Source organism: Rhopalosiphum maidis, chromosome 1 (assembly GCF_003676215.2).
Source record: "Rhopalosiphum maidis isolate BTI-1 chromosome 1, ASM367621v3, whole genome shotgun sequence".
Classification (NCBI taxonomy): Eukaryota; Metazoa; Arthropoda; class Insecta; order Hemiptera; family Aphididae; genus Rhopalosiphum; species Rhopalosiphum maidis.
In genome coordinates this window covers 16,883,500-16,906,444 of record NC_040877.1, presented here as the reverse complement: position 1 = coordinate 16,906,444, position 22,945 = coordinate 16,883,500, and the positions used below count along the sequence as shown (strand labels likewise).

The 22,945-nt window shown below is 24.1% G+C and overlaps 1 protein-coding gene across 3 annotated transcripts in view; it reads right to left on the bottom strand.

Moving 5' to 3' along the window:
- LOC113560352 (serine/threonine-protein kinase 32A) overlaps positions 1 to 22,945 on the bottom strand; it is an 89,380-nt gene that overhangs the window by 17,423 nt on the left and 49,012 nt on the right. Inside the window, exons 3-5 of one of the 3 annotated variants that reach the window (XM_026966178.1) lie at positions 17,459 to 17,593; positions 5,658 to 5,713; positions 544 to 709 (exon numbers count right to left, since the gene is read on the bottom strand). In XM_026966178.1, coding sequence (XP_026821979.1) covers positions 544 to 709; positions 5,658 to 5,713; positions 17,459 to 17,593 — 357 coding nt within the window. The remainder of the gene's footprint in view (positions 1 to 543; positions 710 to 5,657; positions 5,714 to 17,458; positions 17,594 to 22,945) is intronic. The other 2 variants (XM_026966179.1, XM_026966180.1) reach the window with 2 other exon arrangements.

Genomic DNA, 22,945 nt, shown 5'->3' with positions numbered 1-22,945 from the left:
AGATTATATAATTAACACAATTAATAATTGTGTAATCGTTTAAAAAAAAATATCTATATCTTAAACTTAATGTAGTACTAATCTTTTAAACATTTTGATTTTGTTTCATTCAAACACCCGAGAAACTTGAACAAGTTCATTTTAATTATAGGATAATATGTTTTATATGTTATATTATAATATACAGTACTGCTGTTGTGAAATACTGGAATCTTAGACATAATTATTTATTTAGTGTCAAAATTAAATGTAATATTGAGACAATACCATTATTTTATTAATCATACAATTCATTTATAAATGTGAAAGATAAAATAAATCAATTAACCAATCATGACCTCATACGATACGGAATGTCTGAGAGTTTATATTTTTCAATAATATTTAATTTTAAACAAAACAACTACCCACATAAAATGTAATATCTACGTAGGTGGATACATCACAAACACATTTCTATTGATAGAGATGTAAAAGTCAGAAAGAGAGTATGTACTAAATTTTGTTTTATTGACTTTATACTACATTTATATTAATTCATACCTTGAAAAGAGAACCATAGATTTACCAGGAACGGGTGTTCAAGCGTAGTTAATATTTCCATTTCTCTTAGAACATTTTTTAAGGCATCTCTTTCAATGCAACGACTCTTCTGCATGTACTTCATTGCGTACATTTGACGTGAATTTTTTTTTTCCACTATGCATACCTATAAAAAAAAATCATGTACAATAACATTTTATCTAATCATAATGAAACATAATATATAATATATAATATACTAGTCACGTGGAAAAATAATATTTTTAAATAGTTTTTAAAAGATTTATGATCAAGTATCGATTTTTAAAAAAATCAGTTTATACAATATAGAGTTAGTTCAACAATAAAATTCTGATAAATACATTTTTTAATTAAATATACAACTAGTATATTAAACATAATATATATAGATATATATTTTTCATACATCATAGTTTAATTATAGTCTAAAAAATCACACCACGTTTACTTATATACTCCTATATCAATAAAATTCTTTGAAATCTAGACTCTCATAATACAAAGCTATTAAAATTATATTCGAATATTCGTGACGATGTATTATACTTGTTATCCAAAATATCTACAAAAAATGACTTTACTGTACCATATACCATCTTTCAAGTCCAGAGATAACATTTATTTACTATACGATCCGTTAAAAACCGCAATCATATTCTTAGTACTATAATGGGTTTGACGCCTACTCATATATGTATCAGTGAAAATAATTATTGTTATTTTTTGGTGACCAAATTGTTGACCAACATACCACATACTCGTAAATTATTAAACAATTATTAATCTAGAAAAATATGATAAATTTCAAATGCCTTGTAATTTGATATTTAAACATCATATAATTAGTTTATATTTTCTATATATTTTGGAGAGAAGTAGATAAAATTAGTAAGTAAACTGTTAGATATATAATTACTAGAAATTTTCATTTCTGAAATAATATTTAGTCTATGTCTTTTTTTCTTCATTTTTTTTCAGTAAATCATATGATAATAATACAACATTAAAAAAATAACTTGTACTTTCAAATAACTCCTTAATAATGTTTGTATCTATACTGTATATTGTAAAAAAAAAAAACAAAAAAAATTATCCAAGCGTAATTATAAATATTTCAAGTAGTTAAATTTAAAATAGTACTTCCTATATTTGTTTTTCATTAAAAATATATACAAAATATTTAGTTTATCGAAATTATAAAAAAAAAAATAATAATAAATTATCGTTTGCAAGAAAAACTAACAGTATAATTAGTTTAATATTGAGAGATGTACACGTCATATATTTTAGTGCGATGTTAAGACATAATATGAAAATGACACCGTCGATTGTATTACACTATTTAGGTTTAACGGATCCAATAATGTCTTGTTGGACACTATAATGTATTATCATTTTTGCAATGTTTACTCACGAACAAAAGTGGATAGTATAATTTGAGAACTTAATGTATTATACTTATGAGATTCACTTTATTAGATATTATTGTACATAAATCATAATATATAACTATATATATATATAAGGTTTAATATATCGATAAGTAATATTGTAGCAGTAAAAATAAACCAATGGTAGCATACAATTTGTAAATATAAGCATCAGATAGATATAGATAAGCAATAGATATAAGAAATATAGCTATTCTCGGAACTGTAATAACGTTCCGATTATCCTGAAAATATTTACCTTCTGATATATAGCTTAAATAATATTATGAAAAGTCCATGTCATACAAAGGATAAATATTTTTATTATTGTGTACAAATAAACTATTTATGAGATAGAGAGTATGATATATTTATATATCACTTTAAAATAATAAAATTATAAAATTGGTATTGTGTAAGGGTTTCCATTTATAATGAAATCTACAAAGACTATATATTACAGAGACATTAGTTATATATCTAGAATCTTGATTGTATATACATTTATATACGTATACATGAATATAATATGTGTATAATAGACATTGAATACGACATTTTCGGGGCTCAATAAAATGCTAATAGTTATTTTGGATGTTAATTATAGATAAAAATATAATTTAAATTGTTTTTAGACAAAAGTTTAAGTAGACGGAATTATGTTCCATAAAATTGACTTTTGGCAAAAATAAATAATATATTTATATATTTTATTAAATTATAACCTTTTCATCATTTTATGTAATATAAGTAACTCTGTTAACGAATTGGGTGATTAAGAAAGTTGAAAACACGATTTTATTTCATTTAATATAATACGATTAATATAAATGGTATTATGTACTAAATATACTTCTTTGTATTTACAAAAAGATACGTAGTGAGTATTAAAATATAAACGTTTATATGCTGTCTAAATTAATTAAACGTTTAATTACTTAGTATAAATTTATGTAGCTAGGTATACAAATGTTATTATTATTAGAATTATTTAACTTATGTTTCAAAACCATTTATTTTATACATTGTATAAGTGTAGGATCTATTAAAGTAAAAGTAGAATAAGTTTTAGAATTAAACGAAATCATTTTAGTGACGATGTAGGAACTAAACCACAATTATATAATAATTAATATTTTTAATAATTTTATTTTTTTGATCAAGTAAACAATAATTGTATGCAATGTACACATACATTGTTTTATTTATATATTTTTGTCTATTGATATTTTATTAGACATACAATATATTATCATAATGTAGAAATTATGTATGCACTTTTTTCTCAATTATGATTTTTTAGTTTTTATAGTTTTTATATAATTTAAAAAAAGTTATTTAATTTTAATAAAATGATCAATTAAAAATAACAATTTGCCAATTATTGTACCTAGACATTTCGTCTACCATTGCTGTATTACAGCTCAAATAATAATCCTATACATCACTAATCCAAATTCGCTAAATTTAAAAACAAAAACATAAAGCTAAACATATAACAAATATGGGATTTAAAATTGTATATTACACAAGCGTGATGACTGAATAATAAATATTTTTTTATGAAATTAAAAAGAAAAAAATGTTATTTATATATGTATATATAATTATTAATAAACTTCAAATAAATACTCACTTTGTACTTAAAAATTAAATAAATACATTGGTGAGTTTATTAAGATATTTTTAATATTATTTTACGTTGATGAATGTCATGTTTTCATCTTTAAAATAGTTTATTTTAATTAAAATGCTTGTATTATATTTTTTAACATTATTATTATATTCAAGGTAAAGCAAATAACAGTCTTTTGGTAAAACGAAAAAGCCTTATTTAATGTAAATTAAAAATATATTCTTACAGAACACATAAAAGGAATGTTAAATTTGACCTTTTTAGATAAGATATTTATGAATTAAATAAATAAACACTTGTTTAAAAAAAAAAAAATTTATTTGAACTTATTTTTTGATATAATTAACTGTTGCTTACTTATAATTCTAAAAATGTATTCACGTTTACCAGTGTATTTCAGCTTACCTGATTTATATATCAAAGTATTTGTCTTAGTATATATGTATTAAAACTAAATATAATAATCGTATTCTATGGAAATTATTTTTTAGATTATTTTATTTTTATTAATAATACCTAAATTAAAAACTAATAATTACTTCAAAGCCATAACTTTAATTTTTTTAAATTTCTTTAAATTGTTTCAATTTATTTGTAGAATTTATATATTTTTAAAATATAAACACCGTGATTGTGAATATTTAAAATAATTGTTGAATTATTTAAATTACTCGTACATATACATAAAATATTACTTATGTTTTATATATTTGCACTCGTGGTATTAAAATGATTTTTTTTTACATGTAATCGATATTCTGAATAGTTATTTAAATATTTAAGTTGTATTATTAGAGCTACTTTTTTATAATAAGTTTTTCCACTTCCCTAAATAATGCCACATAGGTACCTATCTTCTATAATTACCTATATACTGTATATGTGTTTAGTAGTCTAATTTCGGATTATGTTGTATACATAGTGCATACGAAATCTCGTAGCCAATGTGTTTTAGTTATTGAAACCCTTTGGTCATATGTATACCTACAAAAAATAAACTTAATATTATATACTCGTAATATGCTTTAGATTTCTACAAAATATGTTCTCATATAGTCTCATCATATTGAATAGTATTAATATTAAGATAACATTATGACTATGATGTAGAGTGCTTAAAATTACAGGTTATATTTAAATAAAAAATAAAAACATCCCCTTATAATCAACTCTGGCTACGCCCCTCTGCACACGCACTAAAAGAGAGTTGCAAAAATACATTGTGCATGAAATACAAAAACAATTCTAAAATAAAACTGTTTAAATGCTATGTATTTCCAGGTTCAAAGTAAATATAAGACACATACAATTAAATGAAAAATATTTAAAATAAAATATAAAATTACATAAAATATTTTTCTATGATTTATGGTTGTTACGAAAATATGAATATTTAATTAGAAACATTTGTGTAAACTGTAATCAATAAGCTGTATAACAAAACTACGACGAAATCTTTTTCAAAAAATAAATCATTCAACGAGTGGATTAAAATGGAATAAAATATCATGATCATCGAACAATCAACAGGCAGTAAGTACTGACTGAGCTTTTAAAAAAAAATAAAATTTTGTCGACTGTAATATGAATTTAACCATCTAGACAATTTAAATAAGTAGATTAAATAATTTTTAGATTGCAATATCTATATTTTATTTTAATACAATTAAACTGTAATAATGGAACATATTATATCATACTATTCTCTTTCTATGTTAGTTAGTTTATTGGTGTTTATTTTTCAGTCGAGTTCATCATATCGATAATTTTAATACAAGGTTTATACATTGCTATATCATAAAATTTCCTTCGTATTTCGTGATTAGATGAATATTTTATTATATATATTAAAATTTTATCGTATGAATATAATATTATATATTATTTAACATCATTCAAAATACGACATCAATATATATATATATATGTATGTATTTAGTCACTATATTTTTATTCTATTTTAATTTTCATAATACATAAAATCAACTAGTTATTACATATAACAGGCATGGTTTGTTAGTACTTACTTTACCAAAACTGCCTTTACCGATTGCTCGCAAAATTTCAAAGTGATCAAAGTTTACTGAAATCAAAAAGAAAACTTTTAAAATATCTTTCAACAGAACAATAGCATACGTATTAAAAGTAATTTATAACACGATAATTAATGTATATCATAATATCAATAAATATTTATAAACACCCTTTGCAGGTTATTTTGATATATTTTTTTTTTTATTATTGTTTAAATGTATATACAATTTGTTCCTTTAGAAACAATAAGAATATCTGATGGTATAAAAAAATTACACGATTATTTGATGAGAGGAGTCACACGATGATAACACTACCCTAACATGATGAAATTTTGATATAAAAAAATTAAAATAAATAAATATTATTATACACTGTTTGGAATGAGATCGTATCTCGACGGCCAGATTGTGCGCATGGACGTAGCTTTACTACACAGCAGGCCTGCAGATAGTTGACTCGGTATGGTTGACAAATGGGTGTTGTCTGACCCCCGCTCGACGAAAACTGGTTGTCACCGAGATACGATCTCATTTCGAATAGTGTATAGAAGAAATTAATATTAAGATCCACGAACAAAATATGTTTTACTAAAAAAATCGTTAACATTTGTGTATAAGAACTAAACAAATACTTAAAATATTTAAAAAAATATAATTCAAATATAATATATATGAATTGAATGCAATAATGTAAAACCTATTTAATAAAACGTTAAGATAATTAATTAATTATCTACTGTAAATAAAAAAAAATAATTATAATTCTATAAGATTTACTTCGATTGTATACATTTCTATAATATATATATATAATATTATGTAAGCATATATTATTTGCATTAATGATGAGATTAAAGTTATCAGTATTTTTTTTTTTTTATAAAACAATAATGAATTATTTTTTGTAGAAATCATTATAAAGAATTTCAATATACTTAAAATATATTTATTTAATATTTTAAATTATCGACATTGATTTATTAGTTATATTTATATTCTCAATTTGTGTAAAAAAATCCGGTATATATTGTATTGTGAATACTGTGTCCACAAATTAATTAATCCAAATGTTAAAATAACAACAAAATCTAGAGTAAATTATTTAGACATAAATATTTTATGATATAATATGTAAGAATGCAACTTACATTCATGCATTTAATTTATAAAATAGTGAAGGCTTTCTTAAGAATATTTATAATAATTTAAAGTGGATAGACATTTAATTATCCAACCTCTCTAAATAAGTTGTTTTTCGTGGAATTCAATAAGTAATAAATAGGGCTCGGATTTATATGTATTTATGAAACCAAAATATGTACATAAATATGTGCTAAAAAAATCAAAATATGTATTTTACTAATATGATTTATTTATTAATATTTAATTATATAATATATCCATATGAGTTTCTAATGAAACAAATTATATTTTAAATAATACAATTATTTAAAAAAAGGTGTTATAAATAATAAAATAAATATAATAATAATAAAAAAAAAAATAAAAATTTTAATCATCTTGATTATAATTTATGATAACAGCTATTTCGAAATTTTGAAATTCAAAAGATCTTTAATTTGGTCGTAAAATTGTCTTATACTGACTTAATGATCTTTTAGCTTCCACTGATGTTATTGGACTGTATTGCATTTTGACTATGTCTGAAGGAGTAAGTTATATCTACCGTAGATTAAGTTCAATAATTGGTATTATTTTGTTACTATGTAGTACTTTTAAAAATTTGGGAAATTATTTGTATTGAAAAATACAATCATACATAATTAATAATTATTAAAAAAATCGTAAATGAAAAAATTGTCAAAATATTTAGGAAAAAATGAAATCATTGAAAAATATGTAAAATAAAATATAGTTAGTTTCATTGGAAATCCCTTGAAACAAATTTATCATTCACTTAAATTAATTTATCAAGTTATAGTAAAAATATGTATTTACATATAAATCCGAGCCCTAGTAATAAATAATTAATTAATACGTTTGACCGGTGTTATGTGATTATTATAATGCAAATTAAGAGCTATGTTCATTTTCTCGTTAAGTGCAATATAGTTAATATTTTTTTTAAAATAAAGATTAACATTTGAATATCTGAATTCTTTATCATTATATATTTTTATAGTAATAATTTGCTGATGTAGTCAAAAATCGCTTAATACCTAATTAAACTAGAGAGTAGTTCTTAAAATATAACATACAACTTAAACCCTATTCTATTTTGTTTTATACCAATAAATTAATCTGTTAATGAATATGTACAATTATACTAAAAATTAATAATGACATAAGCATAGTATGTTTATTGAACATATTTACAGTTTTTTGTTGTTAGTTTATAAAGACTTCCATATTTAAAGCTCATTACGTTAATCTTATGCATCAAACTTAGTATTAAACCACTTTTAAATAAAAATTATACATTTTAATACAAATATTTAATTCTAATATATTCTGTTAATACTGTGTGATATTATTTAAACAGTTGTGTTTGAAAAAAATAACATAAGTATCAATAAAATATATGATAAAATAATATTTATATTCCAGGTAAATATTATACTATTTTTTCAACAGCGTTTGAAATTTTTACTCTTCAATGTAACGAAAATATATTTGAAATAAATGTAATATTGTTAAAACTTTTTTAGATTATCCAAAACATTCGAAAATATCGTAACATTAACATGACGTACAGTTTATAATTAATTGTTTTAAATATGATATTGTTTCTTGTAAAATATTTAAAAATAAACTCTGGTATCTGACTAAATTATTTTAAGTATTTTTAATGAGAAAAAGAATTATTCAAAGTTGTTTTTAAGCCAATGAGAAATAAATTAAGATCAAATAAAATGCCTGATTTTTTTTTATTTTGTTTTTCTACAAAGAACAACTAAAGTACTTAGTAATATTAATTAATGATTCAACATATTATGCTTTAACATAAAATAATGTTATGACTAAATATGATTATAATTGGTTATTTTGTACATTTAAATGCCATACTTGTCCAACGCTTGACATTTTTGAGACTATAAAAAAGATCAAAAAATAACATTTTTTTTTTTTTTTTTTTTTTTAAGAGGATGCCATTATAGTATTTGTTGTCTCTCTCTAACCCACACGCAACATAACAAATTTTACGTTAAAAAAAATGACTATAACCATATTAATTTCTCAAATTAGACTGAAGTGACCTATTATAGAATTTAAAGTTAAGAACATTATCTAGGGAATCTCATAAGTTTTTTATTATATTTTTATTTTAAAGCAAGTTATGAGTATTTTAAAATTGTAATTTTTTTATACATCTCGCTTTAAAATAAAAATATAATAAAACGCCTAACCTATGCCTTAGATAATGTTCTTAACTTTAAATTATATAATAGGTCATTTCATTCTAATTTGAGAAATTAATATGGTTATAATCATTTTTGTGAACTTAAAATTTGCTATGTTGCGCGTGGGTTAGAGAAAGATAACAAATACTACGCTGACATCCTCTTAAGAGTTTTTTGAAAATCTTTTTTTGGCATGCTTTGAAAATAAACGATAAAAGCATGAAAAAGTAAAACCTCACGTTTTCTTTCATCTAAGTTGAATATTTGTTTAAGGACGCCATTCGCAATAATATGTTGAAAAAGGGTAAAAAGTTCATAGAGGTAGAGTCTTATGAAAATCGATACTGTATCCTATATTATATAACATAATGTTGTATTGTGCTCTCTATACCACTATACTACTTTGAAAATCAATATTTCGTTTAGTTTTGGACCAAAAGCGATAATGCACTCAAGTTAATTTATCAAAGTCATACAAATACGTTTGAGTTATACTTTATTTATCTTTATAAAACTATTCCGTTATATGTTTAATTATGTAAATCTTAAGAAGGTGAGAATATTTGTAGTCATAAGATTGTATTCAACAGTGAATTAATAAATGCTAATTTATTCGTGTTTAATATTGCTTTTGGCTATTTGAAAATAACATTTCGGTTATTTACAAATATATATAAATATAATCTTGGTATACCTAGTAAAGTTTTATTTATGTACACTAAGAAAACTTACGAGTTTTCTTTGTATATATATATTATTTTCTATTAAATTATAAGTTTTCCTGGTATTGGTATATTGTATATTATATACAATATAATAATAAATTGATACGTTATTATTTATCCAACAACATTTATTTTACACTTTTTTCTTATAACCTATATTGAAAGTATATCTTAATGCGACAATAAGGGTTAAAACTGTGTATAATTGTATACTTACGTAGTTACATGAGTAAATACATAATTTTAATTATAGATATAAATTATAAAAAAATCATTTCAAATACATTTTCTAAAAAAAGCAACATAATATTTTGTTGAAATAACATTTAAAATTTCTTAATCAAACTGATATAACCACTAATACACAAATTAAAATTTAATTCAGTCATATTTGTTTATACTCGTAACTTTAGTACAAAAAATAACTATAATAATTGTCAGTAAATCATTTTGTTTAAAACAAAATACAAGTATCAAGTAAATTACTGCCAACTAGAATAACACTTGATTAGTTGATTATAAAATAATATAAAAAATATTATCTTCAAGATAAATACTTAGCATATGCGTACTCTTAAAAATGATTTAAAACTCAAATTATCAAATTTGTATCTAATTTACTGTTTTTTTTTTTTTTTAACAAAAAATGAATATATATGTATATACTGCAATAAAATACATTGATTTATAAAATAAACTTATTTAGACAGTACAATCGAAATGTAAAAGTGTTAAATTTTGTAAATATTTAATTTTTATTGTTGTTCTTGCAGTAGTATTATAGTATAATAATCCCTGTATAATTAACTTGAGTCGTTCGTTAGAACTAAACTTCTGTTTTAAAATTACAAAGCAAATTATTTTCATAGTATACGAGATAAATTATCTTTTATATCATAAATTCGTAGGAATGCGGGTCAAATAATCATAATCTAAATATTTCATACGCGCTTCAAAAAATGTTACGAATCACCAGTATTATTATATTATATAGTTTGTAATATTCGACCAATTTTTTATTATTATATGATTATAATTAAATAAATTCAATAAACCCAGCATATTTCATCTGATAAATTGAAAATATATCAAGATATTAATGTTTGATGATTTGCTAATTTAAAAGTATTATGTTTGGTTATTATTAATACTAAATATTGTAATGTATAATTATTAATTCTGCCTTAATATTTTTAGACGTTAATTTAAGAAATTTTAAAATTGATTGCTAAGAGAATATGCGATTATACAATGATTAAACAAGTTTTTAAATGTAGTCTTTATTTTAGAAATATTCATTACTATTTGAATCATAAGTACATAATATAATTATAAACATTACATTAAGAACCTACGCAAAAACTCATTTCACAAAACACTATGTATTAATTTATATTTATAATATTATTGCAAATGAGTTAACAAACTAAGCATTTATACAAATGAAAATAAAATAAAATTGTTACAATTTCCGACAAACTATTAACTGTCAATTAAATAAACAAAAAACATTCAAATAAACAGAAAATAATATACATTGTAGATATTTTTTTATATAATTGAAGGTTTAAAATAATTTTCCACCATATTATTTCTTATAGTTATATGTCCATGTATAATTCATTCGATCCTTCTTTGTTTGTTTTTCGTGATTGTTCGACCGATAAAAAATATTTCGTAAAAATGTATGTTTTTAATAATATTTATTCTTTAGAAATTTGCATAGAACAATGTTTTTATCGTACCTATATTTATTTAAATTTAAGAAAAACACTTTGAATACTATTTTGAAACATTAAGAGAATATCGAATTTGTATGTGTTGTCTCTGTCTCACTAAGAACGAATATACTAACATTTACGTTCAGCATTTTTTCAATTTCGTAACATATTAATTCTTAAAAGTGCACGTTGTTCACTTGAAAAATAAAATTTTTTAAGAGTCAACGACATAATGGCTTGTGATAATATGTCGTTGAATCGTATTGTTTTTAATTTAAAGTTTGTATAAATCAATTTCTTTGAATATTAAACTAGAATTGAAACTGCTAAACACTAATGTGCTATCGCTTTGTGGAAATAATACGTAAGACGGAGAAAACACACGCGGGTGAGACGTTTTATTGTAAACGTCGAGATATTTTTTATTGGTGTATTTACTTTATTGGTCATAAAATTCTGAAGTCCGGTGAAAATATCAAGTGCCAATTAATTGTAAATGATCCGATCCCGATCCCATCGTTTTATCTTAACAGAGTAATCTCTATTTATGTTTTCAACGTTACGCCGCTTTACGAAAACCTCCATTGTGTTAGTGGAGTAGCTAAATTACACTATAAAATATTTACAAATCGTTTCCATAAACATTGGACACCCTAATCCTTTGATTTAGTGTATAGTTCTTGATGGCAGAGGTCTTTTTAAATGTTTTTAACCTCCCTTCCTATTTTATACCAATAACAATAAAACTACTTCTCGCCCATCTCCGTATACCTACCTAGTATTATGTACGACATCCATTCATAATCAAGACACAAACAAATTCGATTTTTTTCCATTGCTTGAAAACGCTATGTTTTTTTTATGGTTTGTGTATTTTTTATTTTCTAAAAGAAGAATGTTTTTTTTTTATGAAGAATATAATTCAAACTACCTCAATTGTATTTATAGATATCTATCCATGGCAGCAATTTATTCTTTGTTAATTTATCCATAATCGTTACCTTTATGGTTTTGAATTTTATAAAATAAATACATTATTATTTTTCATTATATTTATTAGCTTCAATTTATAATGAATTTAAAAATATTATAACGAATTTTTTATTTGTGTTTCCAGTTGTATTTTAACGACCTTTTCGTAGATTACAATTGTGTGTAGTATAAGAACGAGAATTGATATTGTTGGAATGACGATGTTATTTTTTTGATCATAATATAATCATTATTTCGTTTGTAACAACTAAAAATTATTGTCTTGGTTTGGAAATTGTTCTACCCAAATATCCTTTAGGATTATTATTGTTTCCATTTGACGCATTATTCTGGAAAAGGTCCGATTAATGTTCGTAAAGAGAAAATTCGTTCAGGCGCGTAAACACAAAAATAAAAGAATTCCAGTATAATAAATAGGTTTGCTGAAGAAAACGTTTAGTTATGCTCATTATCTTTATTTTATTTTTTATATTTTTACACAAAAATAATAAATCATTCCATTATAAGATGTATAATAACTGATGCTGTTCAACGATCACTTTTTACTGAACCTAGATAGTTTATTTTTATTGGGTTAAGTGTGTTACAGTTTTACAGATAGACAGATTTGTTCGTTAAGTTTTAAATTTTAAACGACGTTTTTTATGATACCGTGTGGTTTATAACACAAATAACAAGTAATAAATATTGTAAATAATTGATAGTATAGCTAGTTATAATTATAGCTATATACATTCATATTTTAAGGATCACGTAACATTTACGTATAATGACTTACATACAACTTATTATATTAATTGATCAAATAATAGTTTGTATTATTATTTTAAACTATATTACCTGATCATACAATAATAAGGTTATTAACTCATAAAATGTCCTCATTGCGTAAAAGTATAAAATAAAATGAAAATAATAGTAATTTTAAATTTGATACTTATAACTATAATTAATAACTAATTAAATAAATTAATAATAACAAGTTCATTATACAAATGTGAGACAGTTGCAGATGTATCTTAAATTAAAACGACATTAGATAATGAATATTTAAGATTCCGTAGACTGTTAAATCTTTATATCAAATTACAATTATTATATTGATATGTATGAATGCTTGTAAAGTCGGAATGTCGATTTCATAAAATTAACATAAATTTATATCCATACAGTGTATCTTAATTTAATTCTCATCAATATAGTATTAAAGGTATAACATTATTAAGATATTTTTTTTAATGTTTAAATTACTATGATATTGTTATGTCCATATTCAATTGATGTTCATACAATTTATATCCAACGATATCCATATTATATCAACACTCAAATATTATTATGTCTTGTATATTAAATCAAAATTCTGATATCGTAAAATGGATAACCATATTTTTTATTCTATATAATTTATTTGATTATAAAAGCCTTAACCATTGATTAAATTAAAAACAAATAAAAAAATGTTTCGCATCGTATTAGCGAATTCTATACAGTGGACTCATGTACATGATGACTGAATGTTTAACCAATAAATACTGTGTGTATTTCGATGTAGAAGTTATCGGAAACATAAGTGTTGCCACTTTCAGTGGATTTTTTTTTTTTTGCTGTTATATTATAGTTGAAATAGGCAACGTGTCAACCATTGGCAACCATTGTATTGTCAGATGATTATCTGCTTAAGAAGTCGTTCTACCCGCATGTGTTGTCTCTGTCTATATAGATCATAGAAAATTTTTGTTCAGCAGAACACATTTTGTGATGTTAGCTTTAATATAAGAGTAAATTTACTTATAACCAAATGTAAAGGTAAAAATATTATTTAGAAAATGTAATATTTTTCTTTTATTGATATTGTCATTTTAAAGTGAGTTATAGCTATGTAAAATATTACAACTTTAAAATATTCATAACTCACTTGAAAATAATAATAATATCAATAAAAGCATATGACGTTTTCTAGATAGTATTCTTATTTTAAATTTTTTAATAGGTAAATTTATTTTAATATTAAAGCTAACATCACAAAATTTGTTCTACTGAACGCAAATTTGCTATAATCTACATTATTAAGACAGATACAACACATGTGGGTATAACGTCCTCTTAATAATACTTACTCTTAATACTTTACTAACTATATGGGATGGTATAATATACAAGGTGATTCTTTTATCGTTAAACACTTATTATTTTGTCAAATATTGACTTTGTTTATTTTTTTTTTTTAAAACATTTTGTTTTATGATTTTCTCAAAATATTATATTATACTCACTAGTAATTTTTTTTTTATTTAATAAGATTTATAATAGATTTTAAAATACTATTATTATTCTATATTTTTTTTATAGTGGAGGCACGTTAATCGTTAATATTTATTAAAAATTGATTTGTGAGCGAACGTATACAATCATCTCGTTCATAGTCATTCATATCCAATACTTACATCCACGTACGTTCAACGCTTATCTATAAATAAATATGTCGGATTCTTCAACGTGTCCATTTTTCAATGGTCCTACTCGATTACATCTCGACTTCAGTCAGTCTAGGATAATTTAAAATCTTTTTTTTTTCTTATCATAAATTAAGTTTAGTTTTGCATTAGATTTCACCGCCATTATTTACCGATTCATACGACAGCAAATATTATAAATAACGTTACCGATGATGAAAACTTCGGATTTCGATGCAAATCAGCCCTTTCCATGGAACATCTCATTCAGATACAACACATGTGCTGGATGATGAGATACTAAGTTCTTACTTGAGTAAATCACTTGATATATATATATATATATGTATATATAATATAATATAATATAATACTACGGTTTTTAAATTTGAAAAGTATCATTATTTTTTTTTTTTTTAGATGATGCGCAGTATTTCCATTGGACGTATGGTACATGGTGCAATAAAGAATTGCATTAAAAAAAAAATAAAAATTACAGAGATTTCTGTAAAAATATTGTACTCCTTTAAAAAAAAAATTCAATGTATTATAATAATAATATATCATACTCAGCATAAATATTAAACAATATGTTTTTTTATTTCAAGCACTCTTAAACTTATAAAAATATTAGATAACACTCTAATTCTCTATAATATTATTATTATTATTATTATCCAATTTTTTGAAAACATAATAATATATTGATATTATTTTTAAAAAAAAATATATATTTGTTACCAATTTCTAAAATTAATTTCATTATTAGTATTATTATTTAGTATTAAGATATTATAAATAAAACAACTTTAATAAAAATTTTATAAATTAAACCATCATGATATTTTTTCTAATATATCATTATATCCGTAAATATAATATATTAAATAGAATGTTTTATATCAAATTAATTTAAATTAAGATTAATATTATTATAATAATTATAGAATACACCTTATAATATTATTATACCACTCGTTAAATGTGTATGATATTTCAATGCTTTTAGATACATTTCTAAAAAAAAACCTGAACTTTAAAAAATATTTAAAAAAACAGATTATTGAAAATAATTAAAGACAAAAACAAATCCGTCGTACACATTTGATAATTAATTTGTTCTTGTTTTTGGTTGGTTGTTGTTGTTGATGCAGCGTTGATAACAATTCGGATCTAGTTAATAAATATTATAAACTTTAATATTAAATTTTAGTTTTTGAAATTATATTTTAATTGATTATTATAATAATATAATATAATATTATAATATTATTATTTCGTTCAAAAATAATTGTATGTTAAAAATTATATAAGTTGACTAAGCCATTGTTCGAAGAGTACCTATTTATTCATAATTATCATAGGACTGAACATAAATTAAATAAAACTTACTTTTTATAAGTAACTGGGGCGCGAACATAATGTTATTATTATAATCGATTGCTGGAGACAACTGAATATTGATCCACTGGACGTGATATATTAACTTACTATTAACAAAATCAACACCTTCCACTATTTGACATGACACCACATAATATTAGACACCCGCAACGATCCCTGTGAGTATACTCGTATACTTCACAATAAATATTATTAATATTGTTGTTGTTGTTGTTGTTGTTGTTTATATTGAAAAAAATTATTATGACGTATTATTGATGATGTCTGTGAGCTTTTTTTATCGATTCTGTATTCCGTATGCATATAGTATATACGCAGAGTCTCTAATACTAAATACATTCTTCTCGTGGCGTGAAAATAATAATATGGTATACGTAATCTTCAAATAACTGCTCATTATATAAAATGTATATACAGATAGTAAACATGATGAACATTCATATATTTTAAATAAAAACGCTGTGAGAAAACAATATAATTTGCAAGTATTTTATTCTAAAAAATGTAATATTATTATACAGTGTGATTCTTTTATCATAAAACACTAATTATTTTAAAAAAGTATTCATGTTTTTGAAAACATTTTTTTTACATAGTTTTAAGTTTTTAAAAAAACTACGTTTTTATTAAAAAATTATATTTTTTAAAGTTTTAACTTTTTTAAACGACAACATAGAGTTTTAATTTCATATTCCAAAGTAGAATAATTTTCTGAGTATTTTGATATATAAGAACCAAATTTAAGGCGAATAGTTTATGAGTTATACGTATTTAAAGTTTTTGAAAAGTGGAGTGGAATAGTACGGGGTTACCCCGTAAAATGTTTGTCCACTACTCCGCTTAAAAAATTAAGCATGATATATATGAATGTCTTGACATTGTTATAGAATGACCGGTCATAGTAAAAAATTATTAATAACTGATTACTTTACCCGAAACTAATGGGCACTGTACACAATGCCCGACTATTCCGTATTGGGCCGTAACATGTATATATATATATATATATATATATATAAACGAGCGCAGTAACTTGTAGGATTCGTGAGATATTCTAGACATTCAGTGGATACTGGGTGCGAATTTCAAATATTTGTCATTTGATAAAAGAAATGTCTATAGTGTACGTACACAGTGGCGCTAGACAACATTGGATTTTCAAGCACACCCAAACACCACATACGACTAAAAGCAACGCCGTGAACATGTGCAGGTTGTATCGTAACTGCCATCCACTGTTTATGGATTGCGGAGACGTACAGTGTTCTGAAATCGAAAGGATTTTAAAATCACTATATTTTGAATGTATTTACGTTAAAAGCAAAAAAACGGTAGATCATTCAAGACTCCATTACTCAAGTCAATGTCATCGATATTGGCACAGAGTTAGGCTGTCCGCGACTCAACCAACTTCATCGGAAATTGGACTACGTTAATATAAATAATAATAATAATGTTAATCGTATGAAAAATTGTAAACTGTTATTTCCTTGTTGTATATAATATATAATCTACATGGATTTAAATCACTCATCATTTACGCGTAACAGAATTTTCGCATTAAAGAGATTGTTTATAAATAATGTATAGAATAATATTGTATATCGTGTTTAATTTTATACTCGTACATGTATAATAATAATACTGTATTATATTATTATTATTTTTATTGCTAGGGAGAGTGCCAAATTTTAACTGATCAATACATCGGCGATTATTTTATCGAGGATAAGTATTCCGGCGTTCGTTTGGGCCAAGGCGGCTTTTAATTTTATAATATTTTTGTTTAATTTAATCTCTACGAATTCTATGGAGGCGGTGGTTTTATCGACACGAATACCGATTTTAGGTGGGTTATTTTCATTTCATTAACCCGAGCCTCTTCATTAACTGTAGAGATTTTAATAATTTGTCTTGATTAAATTAGCATGTAAGCTCAGTTCTTTTGTACATTTTTTTGTCGATCGCAGCGATTTTTGTGTTATTAATCTCGATTAAATTAACATGTGAATCGAGTTCTTCGGTAAACTTTTCGCTAGTGTCAGCGATTCTCTTATCCAGCCGACTAGCCGGCAAACCACCGAATACATTCATAGTTTCACGATAGCTATATTTATATTTTAAGATTGTTTTTATTTACACAACTATAATGTTCGTCTGTACAACCAAGAAAACGAACGAATGAACGCCGTCCATTGGTGCGGATCATTTTTTCCACCAGATAATCGTCGGGTAGTATTGTTTTGCGTATTTCTTCGGCATAAAAAGCCGATGGAATATCGAACTACCCGTATAGTCTTGGAAGATAAAATGTGCTCGGTATTTTTCTGTTTACTTTGATAACTGGAAATATTTCCGTAGACCAATATTCGGGTGAATATTCTTTGATGAAAACACCTTTGTACACGTTAAAGGATATTTAAGGTTAATAAATAATAGTAATGCGTTATTCCACTATAGGCTATACGTTCACGAGGGGTATTAAATCATGTATTAACAAATTTAAATTATTTATTATGACAATACAATATTTATTTATTATAGCATTGAGGGTTAAAAGTAAATATATATTTGTATATAGTTTACTAGCCAACATTATTATATGACTTAGATTCATAATCACATCTACAAATATTGTTAAATCTTACCGTATTTTTCAACATTTTTAATAAACCGATTTCCTTTTAATAATAGTAAATATATTATATATTTCGGATTTCATCTTGAGTGATCGAACCATAAATTATCATATTTTTCCCAATTATGTAAGATAAGTCTACAGCAAAAACATTCAACGATATATTTTTTACCTAAATATATAAAACTACATTCAGCTAATGAGTATTTATCTTGAGATGAAGTTAGCGGATATAAATTGAATATTTTCAATCTTGATGAAATTGTAGAATATTATTGATGTGTCGGATATGCATTGTTTGGTACTAAAGTAACAATTGATCAAAAATTGTTACTAAATTCTTAAAAATTCAGTTTTTTTTTAAACTGAAAATATTTACTTGTTAAAAAAAAACTTTGTATGATTTACAGGGTAAAAAATGATTTGAGGACGATATTATATGTTACATTTTTACATGTAAAATATACAGTAACACATGTTAATTCAAAAAGAATTAGAGAATTTTTAAATTGTATTAAAATAAATAATACAAATAATAATATAAACAAAAATAACTAACAAAACTTCAACGTATAAAAATAAATGAAATATATTAATGTTTTCTAAAGCTATACAAATTTAATATTATAAATATTTAAATTATCAAGTGTTCATGTACTATATTATATTTTATATTATAATATAATATATTCAATATCGTACAGCTTTCCAACTTTGTATATACTCACACTGGTGAAAATTTTAAATGAAAAATTATCGGCTATAACACGTACACAAGGAAAATTTAATTCGGTAATACGGTGTTATATTAACTATAGAATGTACGATATAATATCTATGCACAGTTAATATATTATATTTTTCTTTGAAAATAACTAAATATAATAAAAAACAATCTTTAATCATATTACATTATATACAAAATTGTTCATTCATACTTAATTTGAAAGAACTAAAATAATTTCAATTGAAAAACTTGTATTTTATAAATTATATATTTATAATTTATACATTTTAAAATTAGTTTTGCTTTTATTTTATTCTTTTCGTTGAAACATAGTCGTACTTCAAAAAAAAAAAAAAAACGCGTGAATTTCAAATATTTCACATTTGCCACTGTTACCGATTGAGAACACATCTCGATACTCATTTTATCAAGAACGATACTTAAGATTATGAGTTGCAAATACGTTATAACACACGCCGAATTTTATTTTATTCGAGCCCATTGTTTTTATCATCTGCGGTTGAAGTTAGGCATTATCACCTCACACACGCTTCTTATCCATTTGTAGGGATTACACGGATAAAACTGCCATGTTTTATTTATTAACTTTAATTTTTCAGCAACATCAGTAGGTCAACAGTTGACTAACATTTAAACGGACACCACGAGCGGCGGAACATAATAGATATGACTAAAATGATACCCATAACTGTTTTTATAATGTCCGATACGGACACACGCGAAATACATCAACACTATGACCCAACTCGATAAACTACTACTACTACTACTACTACTACTACTACTACTACTGTGATATCTATGTAGAACGACCTTCACGGTGTACGGAAACTGTGTTTGGAAAATGCAGTACAATACCTTATATTTATTCAATGGGATTCCAGGATCATTTTTAAAAACCATTACCGTGGTTTAGATAATAGTATTATGAAATAAATATCATGAAAAAATTGTTACGTGAATAAACGTAACACGGCGCTCGACATATGCAATTTCGCAGCACAAGTGTGTAGAAACCACGTGCGTGTATGATGGTGTAATAATAATGATATTATTATTATCTAGGTTATATTATGCAAACAAGTCAATTATAGTCCTATGTCAAAGAGCAATCTATAGCAAAAAACACTTTGAATGTTCTAACTATATTAGTTGGATTGATTATTTAAATCAAATTCAAACACAGTTGAAATAAGACTGTGTAAAAAATAGTTATTTTTCGATGCATTTTGTTTATGCATTGTAATAGACGTATTTTTATTGTCTATTTACAAATAATTTTAACACTTGAATTGACATTAATAAAATTTGGGGCTTTATTCAACATGAAATTTGATGGTTATAATTTTTTTTACAATATTAATAATAACAAAAGTTTGATAAAATAAATGTTACTGATATTCGACGGAATATACGGTAAATTTGAATATAATATAATTTCGCGAGTTTGCAACACTATAAAACAAATGCGCGTGAATACGCGGGTACTGATCAACGCGGCGGTTTAAATTGTGGCGGTGGCACAATTGCTATTCTAACCTTCCCGAAGACGGGTGGCCGAGATAGTGAAAAGAAAGTAAACACTACTACACGTGAATACGCGGTTACGGTTTAACATTACGGCGGCGGTTCGAATGACGACGACACAGAACGACATACTGATAACGCGCGGCGGTAACAACGGATGGTTACAGCCCACAGCTGATCGGCCGAACACTGACCCTCCACTAACTCGTTTTTGACAACAGACGAAAGAAGGATCAAGTGCTAACCAGATATCAACTGTGAGTGTAACTTATCGAGAACACTGACTGGATCGACGACTCGGCCGGAGGCTTTTATCTATACTTAGCTGATGCCAAAAGGTTTATAGTTTTACGTTGATTGAACAATATGTTATATTCGGTGACGCCGATTAATAATGGGAGCGGTGTGTTCCTTTATGGATTGGGTCGTTTTAGACGTGTGCTCAAAAGTTCTGGCATTATTCTGATTACGAGAATCAATAAAAGGTTTGTGAAGTTCTCGCGACCGCCCAGAAACCAAAAACTGGTTACACGTCAACTGCGCTCTATTGTCGCGATAACGTGACTATTTGGTGCAGTATCGGGTTCCCGTCGCTGTATTGCGGGCCGTGAGCGAATTCGTTTAAATAACGTGATCTTTCGTTTTATGTTTATTACAACATATTATTATAATTAGGGCAATATATTTTTAAAATACATACATTTTTTTTTGGATTACAGTACACTATATTGCTATATAATTTCCATAAGTGCATAATAAATATTAAATTCAATTTATTAGCTTTCATTTTGATTTTTACTCTCATTTTGACTTTTTTAACGTTTATATTGTTTTCTTTTCAGAAAAAAATGTCTTCCGTTTTTTTTTTTATTTATTTATTAGAAAAAATAATAATAGAACATTTACAATATTTATATGCGTCAATTATTATATATTTTTACTCAAGCAAATTTGATAATAATAAAATAGTCGTGGTATCAAAATAAACAAATGTTAATTATTATTTTTATATTTAGACTATTTAACGTGTAGATCACTAGATAGTTTGAGGCGTTAAGTTGTATTATTGAGAGTAGTTTAATGAATTACACACGAATTTTTATTTATTTTTTTTTATTTTCATGTTATAAAGGTTGTATAAAATTGTTTTTATTATAATTTGTAAGCACTTATATTTAATTAAATTTAAATTTTGAAAAGGTTCCGGTACCTAAATACATAACAATATGTCTTTTTTTATTCATTAATAATTAATAATGTTTATATTTTAAAATGTATGATATTTAAGTGATTTTTAAGTATTTGTTGGGATTTCAAGTGTATTTATCAAGGTTCTATAGCATATTAATCTATTATATTTTCAACTCTAGTTATAATTATTATCTTTTAAATGAATAACTTATCATACTGTATGTTTCATTCAAAAACCTAAATTTATATTGTTTAATAACCAATATAATAAATAGTTATTAATATTTATATTTCACTGCGTAGGTAATATGATTTTTTTTACCCTTTTATGCATGTATAAATATAATATATTATACATAATTTAAGCAGAAAAACTCAAAAGTATTAACAACAACTATTATATTTGTGCATGAGATTCCATTTATTTATTTTTCCGGGTGATGAAGTTGGCGATCAAAGGCAATTATAAAAGATACGATTCTTATATATATTATATATATCTGTAGATACTCAA